The sequence below is a fragment of the Marmota monax genome, unplaced genomic scaffold (genome assembly GCF_021218885.2).
Source record: "Marmota monax isolate L192 unplaced genomic scaffold, Marmota_monax_Labrador192_F-V1.1 WCK01_AAM20220418_F8-fsc00647, whole genome shotgun sequence".
NCBI classification, from domain to species: Eukaryota; Metazoa; Chordata; class Mammalia; order Rodentia; family Sciuridae; genus Marmota; species Marmota monax.
The window spans coordinates 187,298-213,179 of record NW_026695061.1 but is presented as its reverse complement, the minus strand read 5'-3'; the positions used below and the strand labels follow the sequence as shown (position 1 = coordinate 213,179).

Below are 25,882 nucleotides of genomic sequence, written 5' to 3'. Positions count from 1 at the left end.
AGAGGGTGGATCATGGGTAGTCTCTGCCTCCATAATCACTTATAATAAATCATACATATGCTTTGTTGCTTTTGTTTCTCTGGAGATACAGGCCAATACAGATACAAAGGACTGCCTGCTCCGTACATTCTACTCTCATGTTTGAGCTTGATGTGGATTTACTAATGTGTGCTGTATTTTTCCTCTTCCAAATGTTGTAACTCTTCCTTTCCCAAATATCCTATGTCATACTAATGGGTTCTTTTTCCACCAGGAATGTCATTCTTTTCTCTTAGGTCCTTAGACACAGTAAATTTAGATGTGTGTGTGTGTGTGTGTGGGGGGGGTTGCTGTGCGTTTTAATTAAGGTGTACCATTCCCTCTCACTTTTATTAATTTCTCACCATATTCTAAATCTTTTTTAGAGCATCCTGGGCAGCCCCAGTGCCCCAGCCAGCCTAGTTACTATCACATGCTAGGAGGAGGTGGCACAGCTGTGAGCAGGGGCTCTTGTCACCATCACTGCCAACTTGAGCAGGGAGACCCAAACCCTTCAGCCTCTGGTCTTGCCCTTCCTCAGTGCTGCTAACAACAAGTCCAGTCCTGTGGCCAGCAGCAGCAGTGGCCGCAGAGGTGCAGGCAGTGGTGGCGCAGGTGGCCTCTCCTTAGTGGCGGCTCCTGCTGGAGGGGGCAAGATCATCCCAAGGAAAGTTTGGGGCACAGTAAAAATGGTTCAGTAGAAGAAAGGGATATGGTTTCGTCAATGGGGCTGGCGCTAAGGAAGATGTATTTCCATGCCAGATTGCCACAAAGAAGGCTAGCCCCAGGAAGTAACGTCGCAGTGTAGGGAATAGAGAGATGTTGGAGTTTGATGCTGTTGGAGGCCGGGGGAGGGTGCAGGCGCAGCAGAGGTCACCAGCCCAGCAGAGGTCACCAGCCCTGATGGAGTTGCCAGTGTGAAGCCGTTAGTATGCACAGAAGAAACCATCATGGACGCTATCTCTGTCCACGTCATAGGGGTCCTCCACACACTTACCCGCAGAATTACCACAAGGTGAGTGAGGGGAAGGAGAGGGCAGGCCCGAGGATGGCGACCCTGTAACAGATGAAAGTTCCCACCTTACTACCCACAGAGACCTTATGGCCCTCGACCACAGCGTTCCACCCTCCTGTGCAGGGAGACATGACAACCCCAGGGTGCAGGGGAGCGAGGTAGACCGGTGAGACTGGATATGAATTGGTGAGCTGCATGTGCGCTGCTCACCCAAGACAGCCCAGAGAGGGCTGCGATGAAGAGGTTAAGGAAAGCAGGGACATGAGACCAAAGTTTAGCAGCCATGTCCACAGAGGTACTGCTGCAACTCAAGGGCCCAGACAGATGCCCGGGCAGTCCCTAAACCACAAGATGCAAGTGATCCACCAGAGGAGAATTCATGCACTCCCAAGGCCCAGCAGAGCCTGGAGGACAAAGGTCAGATTGCCACCTCTACCCTCCTCAGGTTTAGTTTCTCACAAGAAGGGATGAATGGGATATTCCCCCAGGAAGAAATGAACAAAAGGTCAGAGCTGAGGACCTTATGGGCTTGCTTTTTGCCCATTGGCCAGATCAACAGAAACACCTGCATTATCTATGCACTATGTTATTCTTTTAATTTATCATTGGTGTTTTTTAACCTAAAGATGTCTCTTTTTGATCATCACAAACGTTTTTTTTTTTTTTTCTAAAAAGACGTTTCCCCCCTCAATACACCTTTAAAGGTTCTGAAATCGTTTTGTGCCTGATGAGTTGATAGTTTTTTGCCCATCATTTTTATTTGCAATAAAACTTTACAACTTGGTGTTTTCAAAAACTCAACAGACTGCAAGCAGCTGTTAATAAAGGTCTTGAGTAGTTAAAACCACCTAAACAAAGCCCCCTTGTGAGTGTTATTTGAAGATTTGGTTGATTTTATATTCTTCCAGGGCAGATTTTCAGTGGCAACTTCGTGGAGATTGAGGGCAGGGCATTAGCCTTCTGCAATGACCTTCATGTGTCATCAGAGACTAAGCCCTTATGAATGACTCGGATCCCACAAAGCTGCTCCATACTCACTGTCACCCAGTAGAGCACGGAACCATTACCCTTGGCAGGTTGTAGACTCTTCTTTTGTCATCCTGGCCTCAAGACGCTACGAGAAGGACTCCTTTGCACTCAGCTTTCTCTGCCCATCTTGGCAAACATCGCTCAGCCGGTAGCAGGCTGCTATCTGTCTGTTTGCAGCACCAAAGGATCTTGGCCTGGCCATTTTTCACCAGCTGGCTAGTGATTTGAGAAATGTTGGTTTCCTTGTGTGTACCAGTTCTCTAGGTATCTCAGTGGGAAGGACGATCCGAATTCCATAAACAAGGCAGGAGGAAAGACATCCAATTCAATACTTTCTCCTGGTTTTCTGCGTATGATTCCATGGCTGCAAAAATTGAGGATGGAGTTCTCAACTATAATCCTGGGTTAGGTGCACATTGTTACCTCTGATCTCTGCAAGGTCCCGCCTGGGTTTGGATTGTTCCTTGAGTCCCTTTTACCCTCATTACTTTTCTCCTCTGACAGAGGCCTAACAGTCTCAGGAGGTTCATGTCTACTGCTGTGTTGGAATCTGTTCTTGTAAAATGTGGACCATTTTGTGATATGCGTGTGTTGTAAACCCACATCCAGGTGTTCTGCGTATCTCATCCTGCTTCCGCTAGGTAGTAATGCCATCATTGTGACATTCTTACTCTAGTCAGCAGAGTGACCCAAAACCATAGCTGAAACCATACCCACAAATTTGTGTGACACGAATGCTTAGTTGTATTTTACGTCACCTGTTAGGTACCGGGGATTGTGAGAATCACAGAACCATCCTTCCACTCCACTCTCAAACTACAACTAGCCTAAAATAAAGAAGTTTATTTAAATCATACCTGATCGTGTATTAAATTAATTTCTTCTGGAACAGTGACTTCAACACTTAAAGCAACCCTCTGATCTGTACAGAGCTTGAATGCTGTCACTTTCTTCCTCAGAACAAGAAGAAGCCGGACAAAATGAAAGTGGATAGCTTCTCTTGAAACAGTCAGGTGACTGAGGTCACAAAGCCAACTGCTGCCTGGAAATCTGAGGTCCCAAACGTTAAAACAGTTTGGTATTTGTGCATTCGTAGGCAGACTGAAGAAATGGAATAGAAAATCTGGAAATAGACTCACACGCACAGGGAAATTTAATGCACGACCAAGATGATTTCTCCAATCCGTGAGGAAAGATGTGTGTGTGTGTGTGTGTTCTTGGTGCTTAAGAAAAAACAAAAGCAACCACAGGGGACATACACCTTCCCTCTTACCTCTTTTTAGGTGTTCAGTTTAGTAATATTAAGTATACTCACATCATTGCAGAACAAGTTTCCAATGCCCCCTTTCATGTCACTCTTCTGAAACGCTATTGAACACCAACTTCCCTTTCCCCCTCTCCTTAGCCCCTGGTATCTATCATTCTGCTCTCCAACTCAATGAATCTGAGTACTCTGGACATGTTCTACAAGTGTAATCCCACAACGTTTGTGCCTTTGTGACCGGCTTACATCTCATCACCTAGCCTGAGTTCCTCAAGGTTCATCCATGTCCTAGCATGTGTGCAAATTCCCTTCCTTTTCAAGGCTGAATGATATTCCCTTCCATATGGACTCCCCGTTTTGCTCATCCATTCACCTGTCATTGGGCTACTGGGTTGGCTTTCGTGAGTGATGCTGCTTCAAACACAGCCACTTGAATGTCTGCTTGATACCTTGCTTTCAGGCTGGGGGGTTATATACCCAGTAGGGGGAATCACAGGATCACGTGGTGGTTCGGTTTTTCAGCTTTCGAGGAACGTGAGTACCCTTTTTCAAGTCTGCAGTGGTTGGCATCCTCACCAGTACTCTCCAAGGCTTTCAATTTCTCCTCATCCTCGCTAGCACCTGTTTTCTTATTGTGTGAGAGCAGTCATCCTAATGGGGGTGATGCGAATTCTCATTCTGGATTAGATGCATATGACCTTCATGCATAGTGACCTGGAACATCTTTTCTGGAGTTTCTCAGCCATTTGTTCCTCATCTTCAGAGAAAACCCAACTCTAGTCCTTTGCCCATTTTTTTTTAAACTGGGTTAGAACTTTTGTTTTGAGTTGTGGGACTTCACCATTCATTCTGGATGTCAACCAGTTTTCAAATACATGATATGGAAACACTTCCTCCCATCCCATAGTTTGCCTGTTTTTAAGATTTGTTCTTTTTAGATATACATGACAGTAGAGTGTGTTTTGACATATTATCCATACATGGAATATAACTTATTGTAATCAGGATCCCATTCTTGTGGGTGTATATGATGTGGAGTCTCACGGGTGATGCCTTCATATACGAACATAGTAAAGTTATGTCCGGCTCATTACACTATCTTTCCTCTGTTCTATTCCCTTGGCCGATTTTCTGACTTCATACCCTTTAGAAATCCATAGTCTTGTAACGTGTGCTTTGAAACCAGGAAGTGTGAGTCTTCCAGATGTGTTCACACACACTCTCGGTTTGTATTTGGAGTCGTTCAGCTCTTCACCTGTGTCTCCTTTCAGCTTGTCAAAGACGTTTGTGACGGGCATTTCAAATTCTTTGTCAGGCTGCTCATATGTCCCTGTTTCTTGAAGGTCAGCTTCTGGAAGTTGTTGGGTTCTTCTGATTGGCCCATGTTTCTGTGCTGACTTACATGTCTTGCACTCTTCTGTTGGCACTTGGGTATTTGAGGAAGCCACCGCTTCTCCCCATCTTTTCATTCTGGCTCAGTGCATAGGAAGAGGCTCTCCAATTGGTGGAGGTTCAATGACCCCTGCTCCAACCTTTTCTGATCTCTCTCTTCCCCAGGTGCCTGCCTATGGAACTGCATGCAGCTCCTGAAGCCTGCTGGGCTGTCTTCAGGGCCTTCCAAACTCTGTCTCAGGTTGCTTCCGACTTCCAAGTCAGGAGAGACAGAATCTATATCAACACGCAGGCCTCAGATGTGCCAGAGCATTGGATGACGGACATGATTTTCCTGGAAGTCCCAGGACAGGAGCCCGCTATTAAAGATTTCCTCCCGGTTGCTCTAGACTGTGTAGAATAGAGGGTGGGCACTAGAGCTATGCCCCGTTCTGGGAATACACCTTTCAGTAGAAACATCTCCTCCTCTGTCTCCTCCATCTCCTCCGCCTCCTGCTCCTCCTCCTTTTTTTTTTTTTTTAACCGTGGCCAATGTACTGTGCCTTCACACTTGATCTCTACACTTCTCACCCGTGTGCATGGGTTTCTCTACCACCGTCATGCTAATGCCACTCCCGTGGGGAACCCCTAACTCTGGCTCACACCACAAATGGGTATAAATTACAAAATGGATTGCAGTCTAAAATGTAAAGTGTGAAACCATGTAAGTGTTTCAAGTGTCAATCCTCTGTAACTTAAGAATGGGAAATCTCCAGGAGAAGTAAGTCAATGTATTGATAAAGATGACAGAATAAACATGAAATGAACCAAAACGCCACGACGTAAAAAATGTTGCACGGCAATAGGGGGAAATGTTTTGCAATTTACATCAGAGAAAGAGGCAACTCTCCCAATATATCCCTGAGATATAAAGGAGTGTTTTGTAGAGGGAAAAGAAAGCTGAGTCTCTGTAGAAACTGGGCCAATAATATAAATTAAGAGAGCCTAGCCAAAAAAGAAAACAAGAATGACTGTGAACCACACGAAAAAGTTGTGCAAAGTCAAGAGATATGCAAGCTAAAATATACACTAGCATGTCATTTGTCACCTATGGGGTGAACACAATCAAAACTTCTGGCAGCTCTCCTGGTGAGGCACTGGGAAAATTTGTGCTGTCAGATATTGATGGGGAATGGATAATGACACAACCTTTCTGAAGGGGGATTTGACAGTAGTGAGCAAGATACCCTGTGATTTTTACCCTTTAAGCAGCAATAATACATCTACAGATCCATTCCAAAATATAGCAATAAAAATAGTAAAGATTATGTCAGTGCAGCCAGGGTTTGTAACAGCAAGTAGAGAAAGAGTCAAAGCATCCATCAACATAAGATTATTGGACTATGCCATGGCACATCCATTCTGTTGATATTGAAAGGAATAAGGGGTGCCTCTGCAGAGCACTATGGAGTGATCTCACAGATATTTATTTTCACGTTGGGTAACTGCTTCTATTCATGTGGCTTAAGCACTTCACTACATGCATTCCATTGTGGCTCGCACATCCGTTCGCTGAAAGAACACGGTAGCAAAAGCAACACTTTTGAAAAGGCGATTCAAGCATTTGGCTCTGAACACTTCACAAGGCCCCTTGTCGTATGGTCAATGCATCCATTCCCTGAAATAACACTGTTCTCCATCTGGTGAGCAAGTATTTGCAAGGATGTGTTTTAAAGTGGGAAAAAAAGAAGGCAAACAGAGGAGTTTGTGGACCCTGTGTAGCATGGATCTAAGCACCAGGAGGGAAAGAAAGAATGTCTCTCTGTCTCGTGAGAGATACAAGTGCAGGGCCCAGGTGACACCAGTGGCCCCCATTCCCTTATCCTTTAAGAAATCTGGGGAATGCACCCCTGTATGGGCTTCGCCAATCCTGGCATCCCTCCCGTGCACTTCTACCCACTTTGGCCCCCTCCAGTAGTGCACCTTCCCACATAAGCACTTTTGGCTGTTCCTTCAGCTCAATGTTTGTCCCAAGCCATTCCATTTGAGGGGTTAAAAATAGTACTTTCCCACATACATGTGTGAAGCCGTTCGTGGTTAGAGACCAGAAGTCACAACCCTTTGTGTGCGTGCATTGTTCACGTGGCCTACTCTGGAAGACTGGTCTCCCTGGGCCAAGGTCAAAATCAGAGGAGTGCTGGAGCCAGCTCCTACTGGACCATACATGCTGACTGTTACATTTTCAGGCTTTTGAGAGCCAGTTGTTGAATACAGCCCTTATGAAAAGCCCAATCATATGAAGTAACGATCACATCCTCTAGATGGGAAACAAAGGTAATACTTGCTTGAAATTCACCAATCCCTAATCATTCTCCTGCACCTCACTATCATCTATGTTCTCGAGGTTATTTACAGTTATTGCATCTCAATGGTGGAAATGTGTGTCCTCCCCACACACCATTCACTGGTATCCCTTTTGGATCCCACAAGCAGCAAAGGGGACAGTGCCAGACATCCCCCCACCCTCCCCTAACCCCAGAGACCCCGTTGTTAACTCTTCACCTACCAGGTGAGATCGAGTCACTCTGGAGGCTCAGATAGGGTGGGTATGCTCAGGCCTAGCTAAAGTGGTGACATAACCCAAGAGATTCAAGACATAACTGTTAAAGTGCTCTTTACCGTGATGTTTTCAACCTGTCAGCTGGGGTGGTACGTGACAAAATGAGAAACACAAGAACACGTGATAGTGAACATTTACAAAGGCGTCCTGAGGTTCCCCAAACACACCAGAAACAGCCTGTGCTAAACTTTACAGAAATCCATGTGAGCGTGCACATTCACGTGCCTATGTGTGTGCGTGTGTGACAGCTGTGTCAAGTCTGAAAACAGCCCTGCATGTAAAGGATGGTGAGCCTCAAGAAACAGAGAGGGCCTCACTCCTTGCCCCCACTTCTGCACGTTGTTTCTCTTTTCTTCCCCTTTCTCCTGCCGTATCCTTTTACCAACATATACCTGCTCTTGTACCCAACCCATCGTGGGGTCCATGGTGTGCCTGGGACATAGTTGCATGGTAGGGTCTTGGGCTTTCTCCAGTACTTCTGCTCCCTCCCTTCAGGAATATGGGGAACCCTTTATCTGTCACTGGTGTAGGAGGGCCTTGGACCATTTATGCACGTAACACATCTAGGAAGAATCGGTTGTATGAGATGGACTCCCATCTTGCTCTGAGTCCTCAGTGATGTGTGCATGCTTGTTTTGCCCCTCCCCATCGCACAGAGAATAGGAGAAACCTGACTTCTTGGGGCTCCAAAACGAATGAAGAAACAGACAAATAAAACACCAAATGAACAACAAGAAGATGAGTGGTCGTGATTCCATGTCATCTCCATCAATCTGTCTGGAGTAAAATCAGGGCAGGGAAGGACATAGAGACGTAACAAGCATGGGGAAAAGGCCAAGTCCAGGAGTGTCTAGCTGAGCTTCCTTGCCTGCCTTGTGGGGGGCGGGGCAGTTCCTCCATTTTTTTAGAACATCAGCAGAGGATAGAGGAACAGGTGCAGGGAAGAGACATCTGATCGATGACTACATACTGTGACCTTGGGTGGGAAATAGAGGGGCCACGTGCTTTTGAAAAGGCCTTCTGACTGCTGCTGTTGCTTTGAGGTCTGAACCCTTCGTTTGATGCCTTATAAGAATAAATCACCAGCTAATTTAGGGCCTGACAAAGACAAGGCACTTTCCCTGATATTTGCTCAAATTTCCCATGAAAACGCTGATGTGAGTCACTTTCCCTCCCTTGAGTGGGTTTCCTCACAGATTCCATGGCAAGAATAATGCTTCCTTGAGGCTGGGGTTGTGGCTCAGTGGCAGAGTGCTTGCCTGGCATGTGTGAGGCCCTGGGTTCGATCCCCAGCACCACATAAAAATAAATAAATAGATAGATAGATAGATATAAAGGTATTGTGTCCATCTATAGCTAAAAAATTTTTTAAGAATAATGCTTCACTTGCAGAGTTGTTGTGAGTTTGTATGTGCTTAGCACAGAGCGAGCACAGAGCAAGTATGAGGTGGTGACTCTCCCTTATATTTCGTGGGTCCTTCAAAAGTTGGGCCCAGTTCGAATTCGTTTCCCCCCTTGGATCCTTCTTGTCCCGATTGGCCTCGATTTCCCCCACTGTAAAGTTCACCTTGGACTAGAAATGCACTGGTCTCCCCACAGCCAAGATTGTCCAGCAGCACTGTTTGTTCTGGCCCACAGGAACAGGGCTCAAAGAGGAAACCCGTGCCACTGCTCACAAATGGAGTCATTTTACCTCGAAATCCAGAGTCCCATCTTCTCTTGAAAAAAGCAGTAGGTTGGGCAACAATGAGCCCACCTTCTTGCATGGAAGCCCTTGGCTGGAGCCCCACGGCAGTTGCCCCTCATGCACTCTCACTTGGCCACAGCCCGCCTGGCCTCTGCTCTGCTCCTTGACCTGATCGGCCTGATCCCGCGGGCACGGTGATCCGTGGCCCTCCAGACTACTGAAAACAGTCTGTGCCAGGCAGAGGGTGGGTACTTCATCACCCAGTGGATAAATTTGCTACTCCTTCCCCTCTACCATGCCCTTCTCTAGCCTTGTGAAAACCCAAGTGACTCTCACTTCCGATAATGTGAACTGAAACAGACCGTTAGGGTGGGGATAGTCTAGGTTACACTGTGGTAACAAACAACCCATATTTCTCAGTGCCTTACAACAACAAGGGTTTATTATTTGTTCACACACACAAACCTAGACGCAAAGTGAAAACATCTTCCTGTTTCCACATGCATGGGTGCGTACATGGGTGCACAGGTAAGTGCACAATCACAAGACACATGAAAACACTGGCATATGAACCCACTCAGAACCCCGCTGACAGATTGATTGCGCAATCCTGTTTTTATAAGACACATAAAAAGGCCCCAGCATCCAAAGGAATAAGGGATGGGAAGGTACAAGAATACCCAACCTCAATCAAAGAGTTGCCCCACATCATAAAAAGGGTCTGAAAGCTTATAAAACACCTGAAGGCTTAAAAAAAGACGTTAAGCATTTTGGACATTAAACATTTTGCACATTCAGAAACAGGATACCCAAATAGGCAGTGCTGTGGCGAGGCCTCCTCCGCGGGGCTCTTAGGTCAAGAGGGAGATGCACCCCAGATGTCCGATAGGCAGTGACACCGAGCTGGCAGGCCTGGGTCGCAGAGGAGGGCTGGGAGCCTGGAGTCCTCTCTCTCCTGCAGGAGCTTCAGAGGGAAAGGAAGGGGGCAGGGTCAGGTCACATACAGGTCCCCGCCCAGCTCCCCCCTCCCTTTCTGCCCAACCCAATCACAGATCTGCTCCCTGGGAGTATGGCACTGGCCCCTTCCAAGGGGTCTGATTTTCCCAATCTCCAGTCTCGCCTCCCACCCCATCCCACCGTCACAGCCACCCCCACCACATCTCTTTGGAGCAAGCCTGGGGTCTCTGAATAAGGTCTCTGAATAATGAGGTCAGAAACAGTGCCTGGCTCTGCACCGCCCACGCTGGCTGGTCTGGTCTCCCAAGCCCAGCCTGCCAGACACGCGTGATCAGCAACCTCTCCAGCCCCATCCCCTCCTCTTCCAGCACTTCCTCTCACACCATGATCCGCGCACCGTTTTTGTGCAGCATTGCCCAGCCTTCCCTCCCAGGCTTCCTGGGTGTTTAACCCTCCTGGGAGCTCCTCCAGCCCTTCCACTCTGGGGCATGTCTAAAACACCGCTTGGGAAGGCATCCAGCCTCCGGGTCCAGGCTGCAGTTCCCTGAAGTCAGGGACCAGATCTCCTTCCGGAGGAGAGGCCCTTGTCACCTCCTTATGCCTTCCTCCCCAGACTGCAGCACACCGCAGGGGACTGGAGCGTGGGCCTCGGGCTGGGAGGCAGGAGACCCCGAGCTTCCATATGATGTGCTGAGCATCATGGCAAGTCCCAGCCTCCCTCAGGGCCTCCGTGCCGGGGACATTGGACCCACACATCCTGCCTTCCCAGTTAGAAGCAGCTCACCACAACGTGGCCCCGCCTCCATTTCCCAAGGGTGCCCACCTCATGTTCACCCTTCAAGGAGCAAGCTACCTGGTGGGCTGCAGGGCTGGTGCAGGGTCATGGAATCAGGAGGGTCCCAAGAAGAGTTTTTCAGAGCCAGCAGAGCCTCGGCTGCCTCCAGCTTCCGCTGCCACTCCAAGGCGGCAGAAAGGGAAGCCTGTTCGGAGGCATTGGAGACCTGCAAAGGAAAGGGGTGTGAGAGCATGGGGGCTGGGGAGCCACACCTCCTCCCACCAGGACAAGCGCCCCTTCAGCCCCCAGTTCCCTCGAGCCCCCACCCCCCACCCCCCAGGCCTTCTGCTCTTCCCCACCACTAAGCACGGTCCCTCCCAGGGTCTGGAGCCCGCTTCTTTCCCAGGACCTGTGGCTGCAGTAGAAGAGGGTCAGGGGTGGCACAGGGCTGGAGGAGCAGACTTGAGCATCTGGAAACAAGGAGAGGAGAGGCCAGGGGATTAAACCCTCTGGCGGACACGCACCACCAGTAGACAGAGAGGGCAGGACTTTGCAATATCAGGATGTGGGAATCCCAGTGACCACGGGGCCATCGGTCCTCGTGGCTTGGGCAAGTCCTTTCTCCGGCTTGGCCTGTTTTCCTTCCTGTACACCCTTTTCCCCAGACACAAATTCCTACTGGCCTCTTCCCTCCAGGGCCACCGCGAGGGTGATGGGCATCGCATCACAGCTGTCTGCGTTTTCATGTGCAAAGCACCTGGAGAGATGGGATTGCTGTTCCTTGCTGGGGCTGGCTCTTGCCTCCACTTCACACAATCCCCATGGGTCTCAAAGGACAAGCCTGGCTCATCTTCAGGAAGCCTTCTCTACTGGCCTCTGGCCTTGCCCCTCATCACAGCCCCTTTTTCCGCCAAGAGGACCGGTTCTCCCACCCATCTGTTTCCTGTGCAACAACAGTCCTCGCATCTTGCAGACCTACTGCATGGCAGACCTCGTGCTAGTCGTCTTTCCAATGCTGGGGGCGTAGGGTGGACTTTTCCCCTTCACACCCGCTAGGAAAAGGAGGCTCTGGGCCATAAAGTCATCTGTCCAAGGTATCACGAATAGGAAATGGCAAGGCTGGGAGAGTCCAGACTTTGCCCTTCAGTCTAAGAGGCTGCCTTCCCCTTCTCCTCCCCCTCTTCCCCTCCCCCTCGCACCCCTCCTGCTCATCCTGCTCTTCCTCCTCCTGCCTCCCATGGCACCAAGCACGAGCTTGGGCACACAAGAGCACAAGGCACAGCTGGCTTCGTGGTCCTCGTTCTACTCACATGCTGGGCAGGACAAGGTGCCTGTGGGGCTCCCCAGAAAGAGAACCAGTCAGCTGCTGATCCAAGGTCGCCAGAGAGTAGGGCACAGATGGAGGTTCTGGGGGCCCATTGAACGGCTCAGGCCCTTGGGAGCCCTCCTGCAGGGGCAGAGATCACAGAGTGGAATCAGGCACCAGGCCGGCTGTGGCAAGAGGAGGTATGAGCATGTTTGGGGACAGAGACAGGAGCCCAGGATGTCAGGCTCCGAAGACCTCAAAAGACTGGCCCGTCTTACCTTTTTTTTTTACCTCAGGGGATACTGAGGCCCGGGGACAAGTGACTTTTTTCCCCAGGTCACACAGCAAGTCAGTGGCAGGGTTGGAAATGGAACCCGTGGCTTCGGGACCCAGCAGTGGCTGGGTGGCACCCTCCCCCGCTGGCAACAGCCTCTCCTTACCTCCTGCGGGGGTCCGCAAGTGAGGGCCTCAGGCTGGGTCATGGTGTTGTCCTTCCCGGCTGTAAAAGACCAGAGACAGCTTTCATGAGCTGGCCAGACCCACCACCACCCTGGCCAGACCCGATATGCCCCCCCCCCGCCCCCGAGGTCGCATCTTGTCATGGGCCTTTTTGAGCCACCACACCTGTCCTCCCTACAAACTCTTGGCAGGTAATGTGAGTGGGTCAAATCCTCGGACCATCGAAGGCCCAGGTACTCCTTACCCCAGGTGACGCTGTGATTTGGTGGTAGGACTGGCCACAGAGCTGCTCAGGCTTCCTCTACCCAGACTCAGACCTCCCTCCCTGGCAGGAGACACTCCTACTCACCCGGGATGCCTGCTTCCAGGGCCAACTTCTTGACATGGAGGTGCGATCTGGGGGCTGCAGCCATGGTCTTTATCAGTCCTTGAGCCGGGTGCCTCTTGAGCCGTGCGCCCCGCTCCCTCTTCAAGGCACTCCGATCAGGCAAGGCCCTGTGCTGCTCCCTAAAGTGGTGGATAGAAGGCTGAGGGTTAGTTGCATGCAGAGGAGGCCTGACCCCTCCCCTTGTCAGACACCATACTCACGAGAAGAAGGCACAATTGTGACACTTGCAGGCCCGGAAGAGGCAGAAATGCTTTTCGCCCCTGATTTTGGTAGTGATGCCATGGTTGTGGCAGCGGTCACAGCGACCTATAGCTCTTCTGGGGCCAAGTTCAATCCCCCACGGGGCTCCGGTCTCACGCCCTGTGGTACATTTGGAGTCGGAGGGGCAGCAGGGCACAGCAGGTATGTCTTTGGGCTCCATGGTTCTAGGGTCAGGAGCGGAGATCAGAATGGCCACACCATCCCCTATCCCTAGTGTACTCGCTCTGCCCTTGGAGAACCCCATCTCAGGTGGCTGGATTCTTCTTCTCCATCCTGCTCACCGCATGAATCAATTTGCCCTCCCTTCTTTCCCCATGGCTCTCTCCAACCTTCACCCGACCTCCTTACTCATGTAGCCTCCTCCCCAGGAAGCCCCCGCTCTCATGTCACCTCCTCTCTTCAACCTCTTGGCACGGGGTCCCTCATGTGTTCAATCTGATCATGATTCTCCTTGCTTACCTTCACTCCGCCATGCATCCCGTTTTCAGGCACACACATGCACACCCACATCCCCTTTGGGACAGTTACTGCTGCCCCCTTTTAATGCAACATCCATCCTGAGCTCTGCTAAACCCAAATATTATTAATCCTCGCGTCCCCTTCAGCATCCAGTTGTCTTCCTAACCTCCTGCACCCGTTCCCTCCCGCACAGGATCTCACAGGCCCTGCGCTCAACTCATAGCCTCATGGATGCCTGACATTCAGTTTCCTCCTCCCTCACACTCCATTCTGGTTTCTCTTGCACCCCACCTTAATCTTAATTACTCCCCTGCTCGCCCTTTAAGCTGATCACCCCTTTGCACCCCACAGAGTCATGTCCTTCTCTTGAACCCCTGACCCTCTTTCCACTTTTATTTTCCTTTATTTCTTCATTCATTCCCAACCCTCTTCATTCAACAGATGTTTGCTGAGCCCTCCATGGGGTGCCAGGTCCTGTCCTAGCCAACAGGCAGCCCCTGGGGGCACTAATTTTCCTCTTGGACCAACACTCCCGCTCTGCTTTCATTCAAACCCACGCCTGACCTCCACAGCCCCCCAGCAATCTTCCACTCCCCTCTCCACAATTCGACAGTTGTGCTTGCGCCCACGATCTTCTCCTCCCTGTCTTCCCACAGCCCTCACTGCTTGCCCACTCTGACCTCTCCAGAGGGCATGATCCCACCTCCTCACCAGCCCAATCATTCCCATCCTGCCCCACCTCAGAACCAAAGGCATGGGCATTCGCCCTGCCAAAGGGGCCAGATTTCAGGGATCGGGTGCCAGGACAAGGGACCCTCCCCAGATGGGTTCTGCTGGGGATAGGTGTGGGTGGCACCTCGGGATCTGATCGGTTACCCCCACTGAGGCGGAGGAAAGGGGAAGGAATTGGCGATCTCGAGTGGGAGGGACGGAGAGAGGGAAGATAGAGGAGAAGGATGGAGAGGGAGGGTCGTATCCCTGATGCTGGCCTGTGGTTACCCCAGCCTCCAGAAGGTCGGGACTGATCAGTTGCTATAAGAGACCTGAGGGAAGACCCAGGTCCCTCTGCTGCTCCAGCTCCCTCTCCCTTTCCCGCCTTTCCACGAAGGCCAATGAGCTTCCAGCAGTGCCTTCTACCTCCCACCCCTGTGGCCGCTGGCCAATGAGCTTCGAGATCCACTGATGCTCCCTCACTGCATGACACACCGCGGTCGCGCCCCCTCGCCTCCTAGTGGCTTCTTGCACCCACTTCACCAGGCAGGCCAGTTGCTCCCAGGGTGGGGGGTGAGCTTTGTGCTCCCTACAGCTCTTTCCCAGACTAGCCTCCCTTTGAGGTGACACAGGTGCTCTGCCTGCATTTTCAACTCCTTTACTTGTCACGCTGTCAGTTCCCCTTCTCAAAATGCAGCACTCGATGTGTTGGCTAAGGCAAGAACCTACATCTTATTCACCCTGTCCAAACACATCTTTGCTGTTCTTTGTCTTTGGCTCTTCTGTGTAAATACAAGTCAAGCTCTGCCTGTCAAGTTCCACTGGCGTGCTCTCACTGGTCATGGATTTGGATTGCAGTTTGACAGAATCTATGGATCAACTAAGCGGGTACTGAGAATCTATAGGATATCCATCCTTCTCACTCATCAACCAGGATGGACTCTCCACTCATGTGGGTCTTGAGCGTTTTCATCTCTCACGTACCTTTCAGTTTTGCCTTTTGTACACTCACATCTCTTGCTTCATTTATTGTCTTTACCCCAGGATGCTCTAGAGTGTTGCTGTCCTGGTGTTTGGTGCCTATTCACAATGGCAATCCTTTTCTTTGGATCGAGATGATAGAAATGCATCGGAATTTTTAACAAGCATATTGATCACAAAGTCAGCCATCATATCGAACACTATTGTATCTCAACCTTCCGATATAGATATTCTGGGATATCCCAGGAATCTGTGAGTATTGAGAATTCAATTGATCCTATGGGCTTCCTACAGTACCGGCTTTGCCACCTGCTGCAACATCTAACAGAGATGACAGATTTGGGCTTCTACAGATTGCTCCTGATTTTAAAGACAACACTGTCAGAATTTTCATGTAGAAACTGTCTCCCTGCATTTCCCCCTTCATGAGGTCATTCCTTCTTCCTTCCTTCCTTCTTTCCTCTCTCTTTGCTTCTCTCCATTCCTTCCTTCCACTTGCCTCCACTTCTTTCCCTTTAACCACATGCAGCAATGTCCCTTTCATTCCTCAGTTCAAAATTTCATCCTGCAAACTCAAGTAGATACTGCCTGTGTGGAAATCAACAAAGCAGTAGCCATTTAATCCATGAATACATTGACTGACCTGGATAGGTTTTTCCCCAACCTGGAGTAAAATTACCCTTACAACCGACAAAAACGTAGACACCGTAAGGGTATATCACAGCGAGTTTTCAAAAACTTAGATGTATGCATCTAATTAGCATCTAGAGCAAGCAACCCAATGACTCCATTAGCAATACAGACCTCTGGGATGCCCCCCTTCCATCTCTCGTTTTCTAATGCTGCGCCAGCTTTGCGCTCCTAGGATAAAATATCACTTAGGTATGCTTATATTATCTTTGCTTTATGCTGGGTGACTCAGCTTGCTAAAATTTTGCTTAGGATTTCTGTGTCTTGCTCATGAGGGAGATTGGTGTGATGTTTCTTTCTGTCAGGTTGGTTCCAGAATCAAGGTTCTTCTCCATTTGAAAGTGTGTGTGTGTTTGTGTGTGGGGTTTTTTGTGTGTGTGTGTGTGTGTGAGTGTGTGTATGAGAGAGAGCAAGAAAGAGAGAGAGAGAGAGAGAGAGAGAGAGAGAGAGAGAGAGTTTATGTTTGTGTTTAACTGTTTTGAAACTTTATTAAGAATTGTTCAGTAACACATCTGGGTTGTGGTTCCTTTACTTAGAAGCCTGTGTTCTTTTAATTTCAAACATATGCAAATAGAATATATAGACACCCTACAAATAATCTCCAGGTCCATTACATTACACTAGACCAGTGGTCCTGGAATATGGGCTTGCATCAGATTTACCTACACAGCTCTTCAAAACAAACATCACAGACAGACATGGTGGTGCACACCTGTAATCCATCCCAGCAACTCAGGAGGCTGAGGCAGGAGGACAGCAATTTCAAAGGCAGCCTGAACAACTCAGCGAGGTCCTAAACAACACAGCAAGACCCTGGCTCTAAATAAAACATGAAAAAGGGCTGGGGATGTGGCTCAGTGGTAATGCACCCCTTGAGCTCAATTCCCAGAACAACAACAACAACAACAAAAAGACAAAAAAAAAAAAATAAATAAAAATAAAAATAAAAACACAGATCACCGGGATCCATATTTGTACTCTCAGATGTCAAGATCTAGGTTAGGACCCAGAATTCATTCTTTTAACCATTTCCCTGCTGTTTCTTCTGCTGCTGACGGACCAATGGAGAGTCCCTGTACAAGACAGGTCAACATAAGGTATTTTTCATTACCTAGCTCTCACCTGCAACCATTAATAACTTGGGGCCTATCTCAGCTCATACATAACCTCAGCCCACCTCCTCCTCCTCCTGATTATTCTCAAGCAAATACCAGGCCTTACCTTATATGATCTATAATACTTCAGCATGTAACTCTTAATATATGAGAAATTTTTCTCAACTTCTCATTTGAAAACACAGAAATTTGAAGGGGGAACACAGAGAAAATCCTTCACCTGGATTCCCATAATCTTGTTGCTTTCTCTCTCAATTTTGTTGTTGTTTTGCTTAAGTGCTCAACACTTCACCCAAATACTTGAACATGTGTCTCCCAAGGACTAAGACATACCCATATGCAACCACAGCACCGTTATCACATTGAAGAGATTTAACAATGATACGGTGACATTATCCAAGTCCATGTTAGGTCCGCATTTAAATTTCCCTAACTGTCCCAGTAGTAGTTTGGAGAGATTATTTAGAGGATCAGTGATGGATCAGGCAGCACACATTTCACTCAGTTGTCATGCCTCTTCCAAAATGATGGTGAAATAAAGGTATTTCTTGATAATGGACAAACTCAGAGAAATTATTGTGGGCCGACCTTTCCTGTGAGAAATATCAAAGGGAAATCTCAGAAAAAAATAGTAACTTGATTTGCTCCCCATGATGCAATAAGAGCACCACTGAAGGAAACTGTGTCAACATTAATAAAAGGCTGTATGAATGCACTGTGGTTGGTAACGCTGTTCTTCCTGTGTCTGGTTTAAAGGGCAATTGTTGCAAAAAGCAGTTGTTATATAAAACCGTCCGGATGGGCTTTCGTGTATAAAGAAGTAATTTTGTGCCAATGACAGCAGAAGGGACGGGGAGGCTCTGAATTTTTATACAGTCCAGGTTTTGTAGAATATTGAAATTGAGTTGGCAATAATCTGAACCAGATTCATTCAAGTTAAAATGTGAGCTGTCACCTGTTGGCAACTATGAAGAACGTAACTGGAAAATACGATAAGGAAACAATCAGGAAATGCAAAGCCTATTCCGAGAAGTTGCCTGATAATGGCGAAAGAACGCCTGGACAGTGGGAAGGAGGAACACAGAACGTAAGGTAGAACATACAAAACTAGCAGGCTTCAGTCCTACTGTATTGGTAATCGTTCTGAACAGAAACATACTGAACACCGCAGTGTAAAACAAAACGCATAAAAGACACGATGGATGTAGGATCTATCCACAACAGACCTGCTTTAGCTTCAGAGACACAAGCAGTTTCAGTGCTGAAGGATGGAATAAGGTTGGCACTGGAAATTGTGTATTTATGATACTATTATGTTTCTTCACACGAGGATTCTCAAAGTCATAAATTCACAGAAGCAAAAAGTACAGCAGTGGTTGCCAGGGGCTGGGAAAATGAAGAGATATTCTTCAAGGGTTACAGACTTGCAGATATGAGAAGAAGAAGTTATCGGAGTCAAATGTACAATGTGTGCGCTCTTCCATACGTTACATGAACATTTATATGAATACATCAAGTATTGATACATGCTATTGTATGTGATATACCATAGAATACATATTACGTGTTTTATATATATGCGTGTGTGTGTGTGTGTGTGTGTGTGTGTATAAACTGTACATTCATTTGCACATCTATCTTCTACACATTATATAGAGAGATGCAGACTGTTATGTTGTCACTGTGGGGTGTCCCCCAAAAGCACGGGTGTGAGGCAACATGAGAAAGTTCAGAGGTGAAATGAGGAGATTATGAGAGTTGTAATGTAATTATTGGATTAATCCAGGGATATGGATTAACTGGGTGGTAACTACCAGCAGGTAGCATGTGGCTGTGGGATGTAGGTCTTTGGGGGTGTGACTTTGGGGTTTATAGTTTGCCCCTGGTGAGCAGAGCTCTCTCTGCCTCCTGGTGGCCATGTCCTGAGCTACGTTCCTTCCCCATGCCCTTCTGCCACCATGTTCTGCCTCACCTCTGGCCCAGAGATACGGAGGCAGCCATCCAGGGACTGAACCTCAGAAACCATGAGCCAAAAAACACTTTTCCTCCTCTTACATTGTTCTTGTTGAGTCTCTTGGTCACAACAACGAACAAGCTGCCTGAAACGTAGTACATAGTGTCATTAATAAATAACGTGTATAGAAATTGTGATACCTATAGGTTGGGTACCATTCAGCCTTTCAAAAAGAGATTTTGTGTTGAGGAGAATATGTATACATCTGGAGGGCATCATGTGAAGGGAAACAAGGCCGAAACAGAAAGAAAGATACTGCACGATCTCACTTTAATGTGGCATCTAAAAAAAAGTCAAATATGCAGAAGCAGAAAGTAGAATGGTGGTTACCAGGGACGGGGAAATGGGAGATACTGGCCAAAGCATACACAGTTGCAGGTTGGAGGATGAACCAGGCGAGAGATCTCATCTACTGCATGATGACAATCGTTAATAGTAATAGCTACTAGAATCGTACCAAGACAGTAATTCCAGGTGCTCACATCTCCCACATGAGAAATGGTAACTGTGCAGAGTTTACTTGCTTGACTGAAACAATCCTTTCACTGCGTATATCAATACGTGCTGTATGCCTTGAATGCATACAGGAATTTTTTAATCAAATAAAATGAACACTCTCACACAGAGGCACAATGATATCTTGGCTAGAGTTCTAATCATGACTGTGATTCCCTTGGTGCTTCCTCAGGTCAACCGATCACATATTTCACGTCCAGCACTCTTTCCCAATACTAGGGATACACGAATAGGGGAAAGGAGGAAAAGCAGAGAGGGGTCTCTTCCCTCGCACCGTTTACATTCTATGAAACATAGGCCTCGCATTTTCTCATTTAAAATGGTCATTTGCAAGTTCATGGTGAGGACTGGGCTTGAATGTGTGAGCTAAACACTGATCTCATCAAGAATATGGACTGTGTCTTCCTTCAACAAACGGCTTTGAGTTCCTCCTATGGGTCTGGCACCAGGCTAAGACAACAAAGGAACAAAAATTAGCACGGGGCCCTTCTGGGACTCATCCTATAGACCAGACCCTGCCTAGGGATGTGCTAACGTTGGTAAGTGCTTACTCAATCCCTAGGCCTCTCTCATTTTATATAACAGTTGACATATGCCGGAAAAGATATTAATTTAATTTAAAGAGTACTCTTAACAATAACCCATGAGGAAAGAAACTATCATTCCTTGTGTCTCCTGGATGGAATCAGGAGCAAGAAGGTGAAATGACTCGCCCGATGCACACAGCCACCTGGTGTGAAGCTGAGATCAGAACCCAGGTGAGTCCCCAAGCTCCACTGGTCACCTTCCTGTTTCCTCACTGAAGCTCCATGGTGAGTTCCAATGCTTAACACACACATGGAATGTGACCGGTATTTAAGAGTGCCAAGTAAACAAATATGCTAATCTCCAATAAAGAGTACAATCACAGCTGCACAAGAAAAATGAAGTATGAGAAAGTTTTTTTTGGTTCCACATGTGTTTCTCCAAGGGAATGGGGCCTCATTCTGCCAAGCTAGGTGCTGCCATTCTGCCTCACTCCACCTTCCTAGGCTGTTCCAGTTTGCACATCCTTAAACTCAAGGTGTTAAGATGGTGGACTAGAGGGAAGCGGGGTCTCTCACAGGTCTGTGACATGGAACTCAGGCAGCAGGGATACTGCTTCTCTGTGAGGTGGGTGATAAAGGGACTTCACTGATACTCATTATTGGACAGAGAGCCATGGAGACTGGGAAATCTTGGGTGAATCAGACAAGATAAAGGGACAAAATTGGAGCAGGCCTCCTGGCGGGAGCAGGGGACATTAGTACACAAGGTCAGAAAAGGGTGAGAAGCTCTATGGATGACTTGGCGTGGAGAATCCTGGGACTGGAGGGGCAGCCTTCCCTGGGCTGACTGAAAGACTGCTCGGCTCATTAAGGTGATGCACAAAAGACACCTCAGGTCCACCAGTTCTGCACAGGGAGCCGAAGTAGGGGCTATTTGGGGATATCCACGTTGCAGTGGCGCCAACAGAGACCAGGAGTTCTGGGATAAGTACAGTGTAGGAATTCAGCGGACACCAGCTACAGGATCTTAAGTGAGCCTAGTGAATGCAGAGAATCTCTGGCATAGAGAGCATTTTGCCTGGGGCTTAATATAGGACAGAGAGGCTTGAGCTAGCCTGCCTCCCTTCCCGCCTTTGAATCTGGCAGCAGCTTTGAAATTCCAACAGGCAGGCGAGAGTTATGGAGGTTGGGGGTAACTCTGGGAGACCAGAAAGGGCAGTATCTGGGAACAACAGCAGCAGCAAAGCATGGGCTCCTCTGTCCCAGGATCGGAGCCTTGAGGAGACTCAGAGGTGCATAGATTTAGGAACGCCTAACAACTCCCCAGGCAATAAAATACCTGGGGCCATACTGGAGCCCCCAGAGCTTCACTTACAGAAATTATCTCACACATCACAGCAGCATCTTTCCCCTGGCAGTGGAGCCTCGAGCCCTTTCCACTGTACTCCACCCCGCAGCATTCTGTGCAGATGGGAAGCAGAGAAACGGGAAGGCTCTTTGGCACAGATAGCCAGCACATACTCTCATTGACTCTTTTTGGGTTTTTGGTTTGTTTGTTGGCTTGTTTTCCTGTGCCCTGATTGATACATGGACATTTTTACATGTACATATTGTTTTCTGCTTTCTCATTTGTAGCATTTATTTCATGCAGTTATTTTCCCTTACTCTGTTTTTGAAGGTGAAGGGTTTTGATTATTGTATTTTGGCTTGTTTTTGTATCGTCTATTTCACAGTTCTGTTTCCCCTGTTTCTCATTCTCTCTTTTCTCTTGCTAACAGCCAAACTCTAATGTTCTCCCTTTCTCTCCTCCTTCAACTTTTTTTTTTACTTCTATTTTCTCCTCCCTCCTCATAAACAATGCATTCCGTGTCACCTCTGCATCTGCCCTATTCAACTCTTGAAACTACAAACCCTTTTCTGCCCTCCAATCTCTTCTTCCTCCTCTTTATAGACTCCATTCTTAACTTCTCATAACAAATTGGTTTACAAAACACCATGCCCCAAAATGTTATAACAACAATTAATACAGAAGTCACAGATCATACCTGCTGTTTGATTTTATGCCAGACATAATTCATGATTACTTATTGCCTTTATTGATAGAACTTGCTGATCCCGCCATTTCTGTTTATTATGGCAATTAACATTGTAGATGCCATGATAGCAATTAAGTACTGAATTTAGTACCATATAGAGCATGCACTGTTGGTGGCTGTCATTTGGCTCCCCCTAATGTCTGAGGCACGGATGACCAAAAGCTCATAGAAAAGAGGCTCTGCTGCTTCAGATCCATTTGGACAGTTGGGTAGACACAAACAAAATATGAAAAACTCAGGGAACAAGCCAACCTAAACAACCCAGAATGACTCAGAAACAGACCCCATGGATACCACAGTGGAGGAAACGTCAGAGGAGAAATTTAGAAAGTTTGTGGATAAACTGATCCACAAGATCAATGATGATTTTACATCACCTTGAAGAAAGACCGGATAACATCAAAAGGCCAAATCTAAGATTCACGGGGGTAGATGAAGGCTCTGAAGTACAAACTAAAGGAGTGCACAATCTTTTGAATGAAATAACAACAGAAAGTTTCCCAAATCTTACGAAAGAAAAGGAAAATCAAAGACAGAAGGCTTACAGGATGCCAAATATACAAAATTACAACAGACCCACTCCTAGGCACATCATCATGACATGGCCTAGCAAATAGAATAAGGATAGAATTTTCAACGCTGCTAGAGGAAAATGACTCTCGTGTTTAGAGGTAAACCAATCTGGATCTCAGCTGTTTTGCCAACCCAGACAACTAAAAGCCAGAAGGTCTTGGAATAATATATACAAAACTCTGAAAGACAATGCATGCCCACCAAGCATAGTATAGCCAGCAAAATTAAGCTTCAGATTTGAAGATGAGGATAAAACTATCCACAATCAACGAAAGGTAAACGAATTCACAACTACAAAGCCAGCACTACAACACATACTCAATGTAATACTTCATGAAGAGCGAGTGGAGAATACAAATGAAAACCAGCAGAAGGCGAAGCTACACTAGGAAAATAGCACATCAAAGGACAATGTATTTCGACTTAAAAACTAGAAATAAATCAAAATGACTGGAAAAATCATCTCTCAATAATAACACAATATGTTAGTGGACTCAACTCATCGGTCCAAGGACATAGGCTGGCATATTGGATTATAAAAACAGACCCCGCATTCTGCTGTGTGCAAGAGACTCACCTCATAGGCAGAGACTTCCACACACTGAAGGGGAAAGGACAGGGCAAAAGCAAAAAAAGCAACTTATCATTTCCATGCATCTCATAAACAAGCATAGGTTCTTATCGTCATATCAGATAAAGTGACTTTCATGCCAAAGTTAATCAGAAGAGACAAAGATGGCCATCATACTGCTTAAGAGCGTCCTACAACAACAAGAAACAGCAGTCAGAAATATGTATGCCCCAAACAATGGAGCATCTGCATACATCAAACAAACCCTCCGAAATATCAAGAATCAAATAGATCACAACGCAAGAATGCTGGGTGACTTTATCATGTCTCTGTCGTCACTAGACAGATCATCAAAAAAAAAAAAAAAAAAACACCAAATAAAGAAGCTACAGAACTAAAAAATGCAATTTATAATTGAGTCTTAACAGATAAGTGTAGACTATTTCATTCCATCAGTGACTGAAGACACTTTCTTCTGAACAGCATGTGGAACAATTTCTAAAATACACCTTACGTTACGACACAAAGGCACCCTCAGCAACTACAGTAAAAATAAACATAAACTCAACCTGTTGCTCTGGAACTCTTTGAAGGGATCTTCCCTGCCTTTGAGTGGCAACCCAGCAACAGACTTGTATTTGCAATGAAGTCAACAAATGCTTTTACTTGCACATCAGAAAAGACTGAAATGATAGAGTGTGTTCTCTGACCATGACCGACTTATATGAAAAAACTGACACCAGAAGAAATATTCTGAAGATCCAAAAATATTTGGAAATTCAAAAGCAACATTTAAAATAGCCTGTTGGTCAAACAATAAATCATGGCTTGCTGTGGTGGGGCACACATATAATCCAGCACCTAGGGAACACCAGGCAGGCAGATCATCAGTTCAAAGCCAATCTCAGCAACTTAAGGTGGCCTTTTCTTAATATAAAATATATATATATATATATATATATATATATATATATATATATATATATATAAAGGACTGGGGATGTGGCTCAGTGGTTAAATGCCCCTGAGTTCATTCCCTCTTATGTAAAAGAAACGAAGGAGGGAAGGAAGGAAAGAGGGAAGGTGGGGAGAAAGGAGGAAGGAAGGAAAAAGAAAGAAGAACGAAATCAAGAAGGAAAGTGGGAAATATTTTGAACCAAAAGAGAATGACGACACTACATCACAATTTGTGGGATGCAAGACATTAATCAATGGTTCAATTTCTTTAAAAGACTATGTCAAAAAGAACAGAATCCTCAACTCCATGACCTTATACTCCTCGTTCCAATGTCCTGAAAGAATGAAAAGCACAGTGAGGCTTAAGAGAGTGCAAGGAAAGGAATAATAATGAGCAGAAATCAACAAAATAGCAATTGGTCAAACCATAAAGAAAAGCATGGAAATAAAAAAAAAAACTGATTCTCTGAAATGATAAACACTCTTTGTAAAACTCTAGGTAGACTGGTCGAAAATGAAGAAGACACTTCCATTATCAAAGGTGACTGTGTGTCCATCAAGATGGAGCCTACAGACATTAAAAGGATAGTGATGGAAGCCAGGAGAGGTGGTATGTGACTGGAGTCCCAGCTTCTCATGAAGGTGAGGCAGGAGAATCGCTAGAGCCCAGGATTGGGGCAACACAGCAAGGCCCCTGACTTGTACTGCAAATGTGTAATCATGCAATGCTCTGAAAAGCTATAATCTCGGACAGTTCAACAACCTCAGTAAACAGATTGGGCAGAATTCTTAACAGGCTCAACAGAGCAAAGGAGAACAAAGAAAAAGTGGCATCCCTATAAGGTCTTATATGTAATAAAAATAGAATATGTAATCAAGAGTAAGATTAGTCCAGTGGCAGACTAGGCACCTCAAACACTTGTTACCCCATGGAAACATCAAACTCCATCAGTGAATTTGATCATATAAGTGGAATAAAAGAAAAGACGAGTAATTGTCAACTGGCATGCCTGAAAAGTCCTTTAATGAGGTAAAACACCCTTTCTCCATCAACAAAATAATAAAAGACGTGATAACGTTGGAACATAAAGGAACATCCTCAAGCTAATACAATGCTTCTATGAACAATCTGCCACTGCCATCATATTCGGTAGAGAAAAACGGAATGTTCCTATCATAAGATGAGGAAGAAGTCAGAACGTCTCCCTGCTTAGACTCTTGTCACGTGACTACAACATGATGCTGGAGGCCCTAGCTAGTGCAAGGAGGCAAAGAAAGAAATGGCATGGAAGTGACAAGGACGAGAGACTGTCTTCACCTACAGATGGCATGATAGTTTACACAGAAAGTACTATGTATTGCAGAAAAAAAATCTACCACATTCCACAAACGTGTTAGCCTGGTCACAGGATAGAAAGGCAGTATCGAAAAAACAAACACACAAATAAACCAGTCTCTTCCCTCTTACTAGGAACAAGCAATTGGAAGTGAAATTTAGCTTCAATGTCTTTTTCAGTACCAG

The 25,882-nt window shown here is 46.7% G+C and overlaps 1 protein-coding gene across 2 annotated transcripts in view; it reads right to left on the bottom strand.

Annotated features, from left to right (window-relative positions):
• Positions 1 to 9,424: 9,424 nt before the first annotated feature.
• Positions 9,425 to 25,882, bottom strand: part of LOC124081584 (doublesex- and mab-3-related transcription factor C1-like) — a 37,850-nt gene continuing 21,392 nt past the window's right edge. Inside the window, exons 2-8 of one of the 2 annotated variants that reach the window (XM_046427808.1) lie at positions 13,090 to 13,314; positions 12,851 to 13,008; positions 12,483 to 12,541; positions 12,047 to 12,183; positions 11,146 to 11,206; positions 10,815 to 10,962; positions 9,425 to 9,968 (exon numbers count right to left, since the gene is read on the bottom strand). In XM_046427808.1, coding sequence (XP_046283764.1) covers positions 9,856 to 9,968; positions 10,815 to 10,962; positions 11,146 to 11,206; positions 12,047 to 12,183; positions 12,483 to 12,541; positions 12,851 to 13,008; positions 13,090 to 13,310 — 897 coding nt within the window. In that variant the 5' untranslated portion in view covers positions 13,311 to 13,314 and the 3' untranslated portion in view covers positions 9,425 to 9,855. The remainder of the gene's footprint in view (positions 9,969 to 10,814; positions 10,963 to 11,145; positions 11,207 to 12,046; positions 12,184 to 12,482; positions 12,542 to 12,850; positions 13,009 to 13,089; positions 13,315 to 25,882) is intronic. The other variant, XM_058573731.1, reaches the window with a different exon arrangement.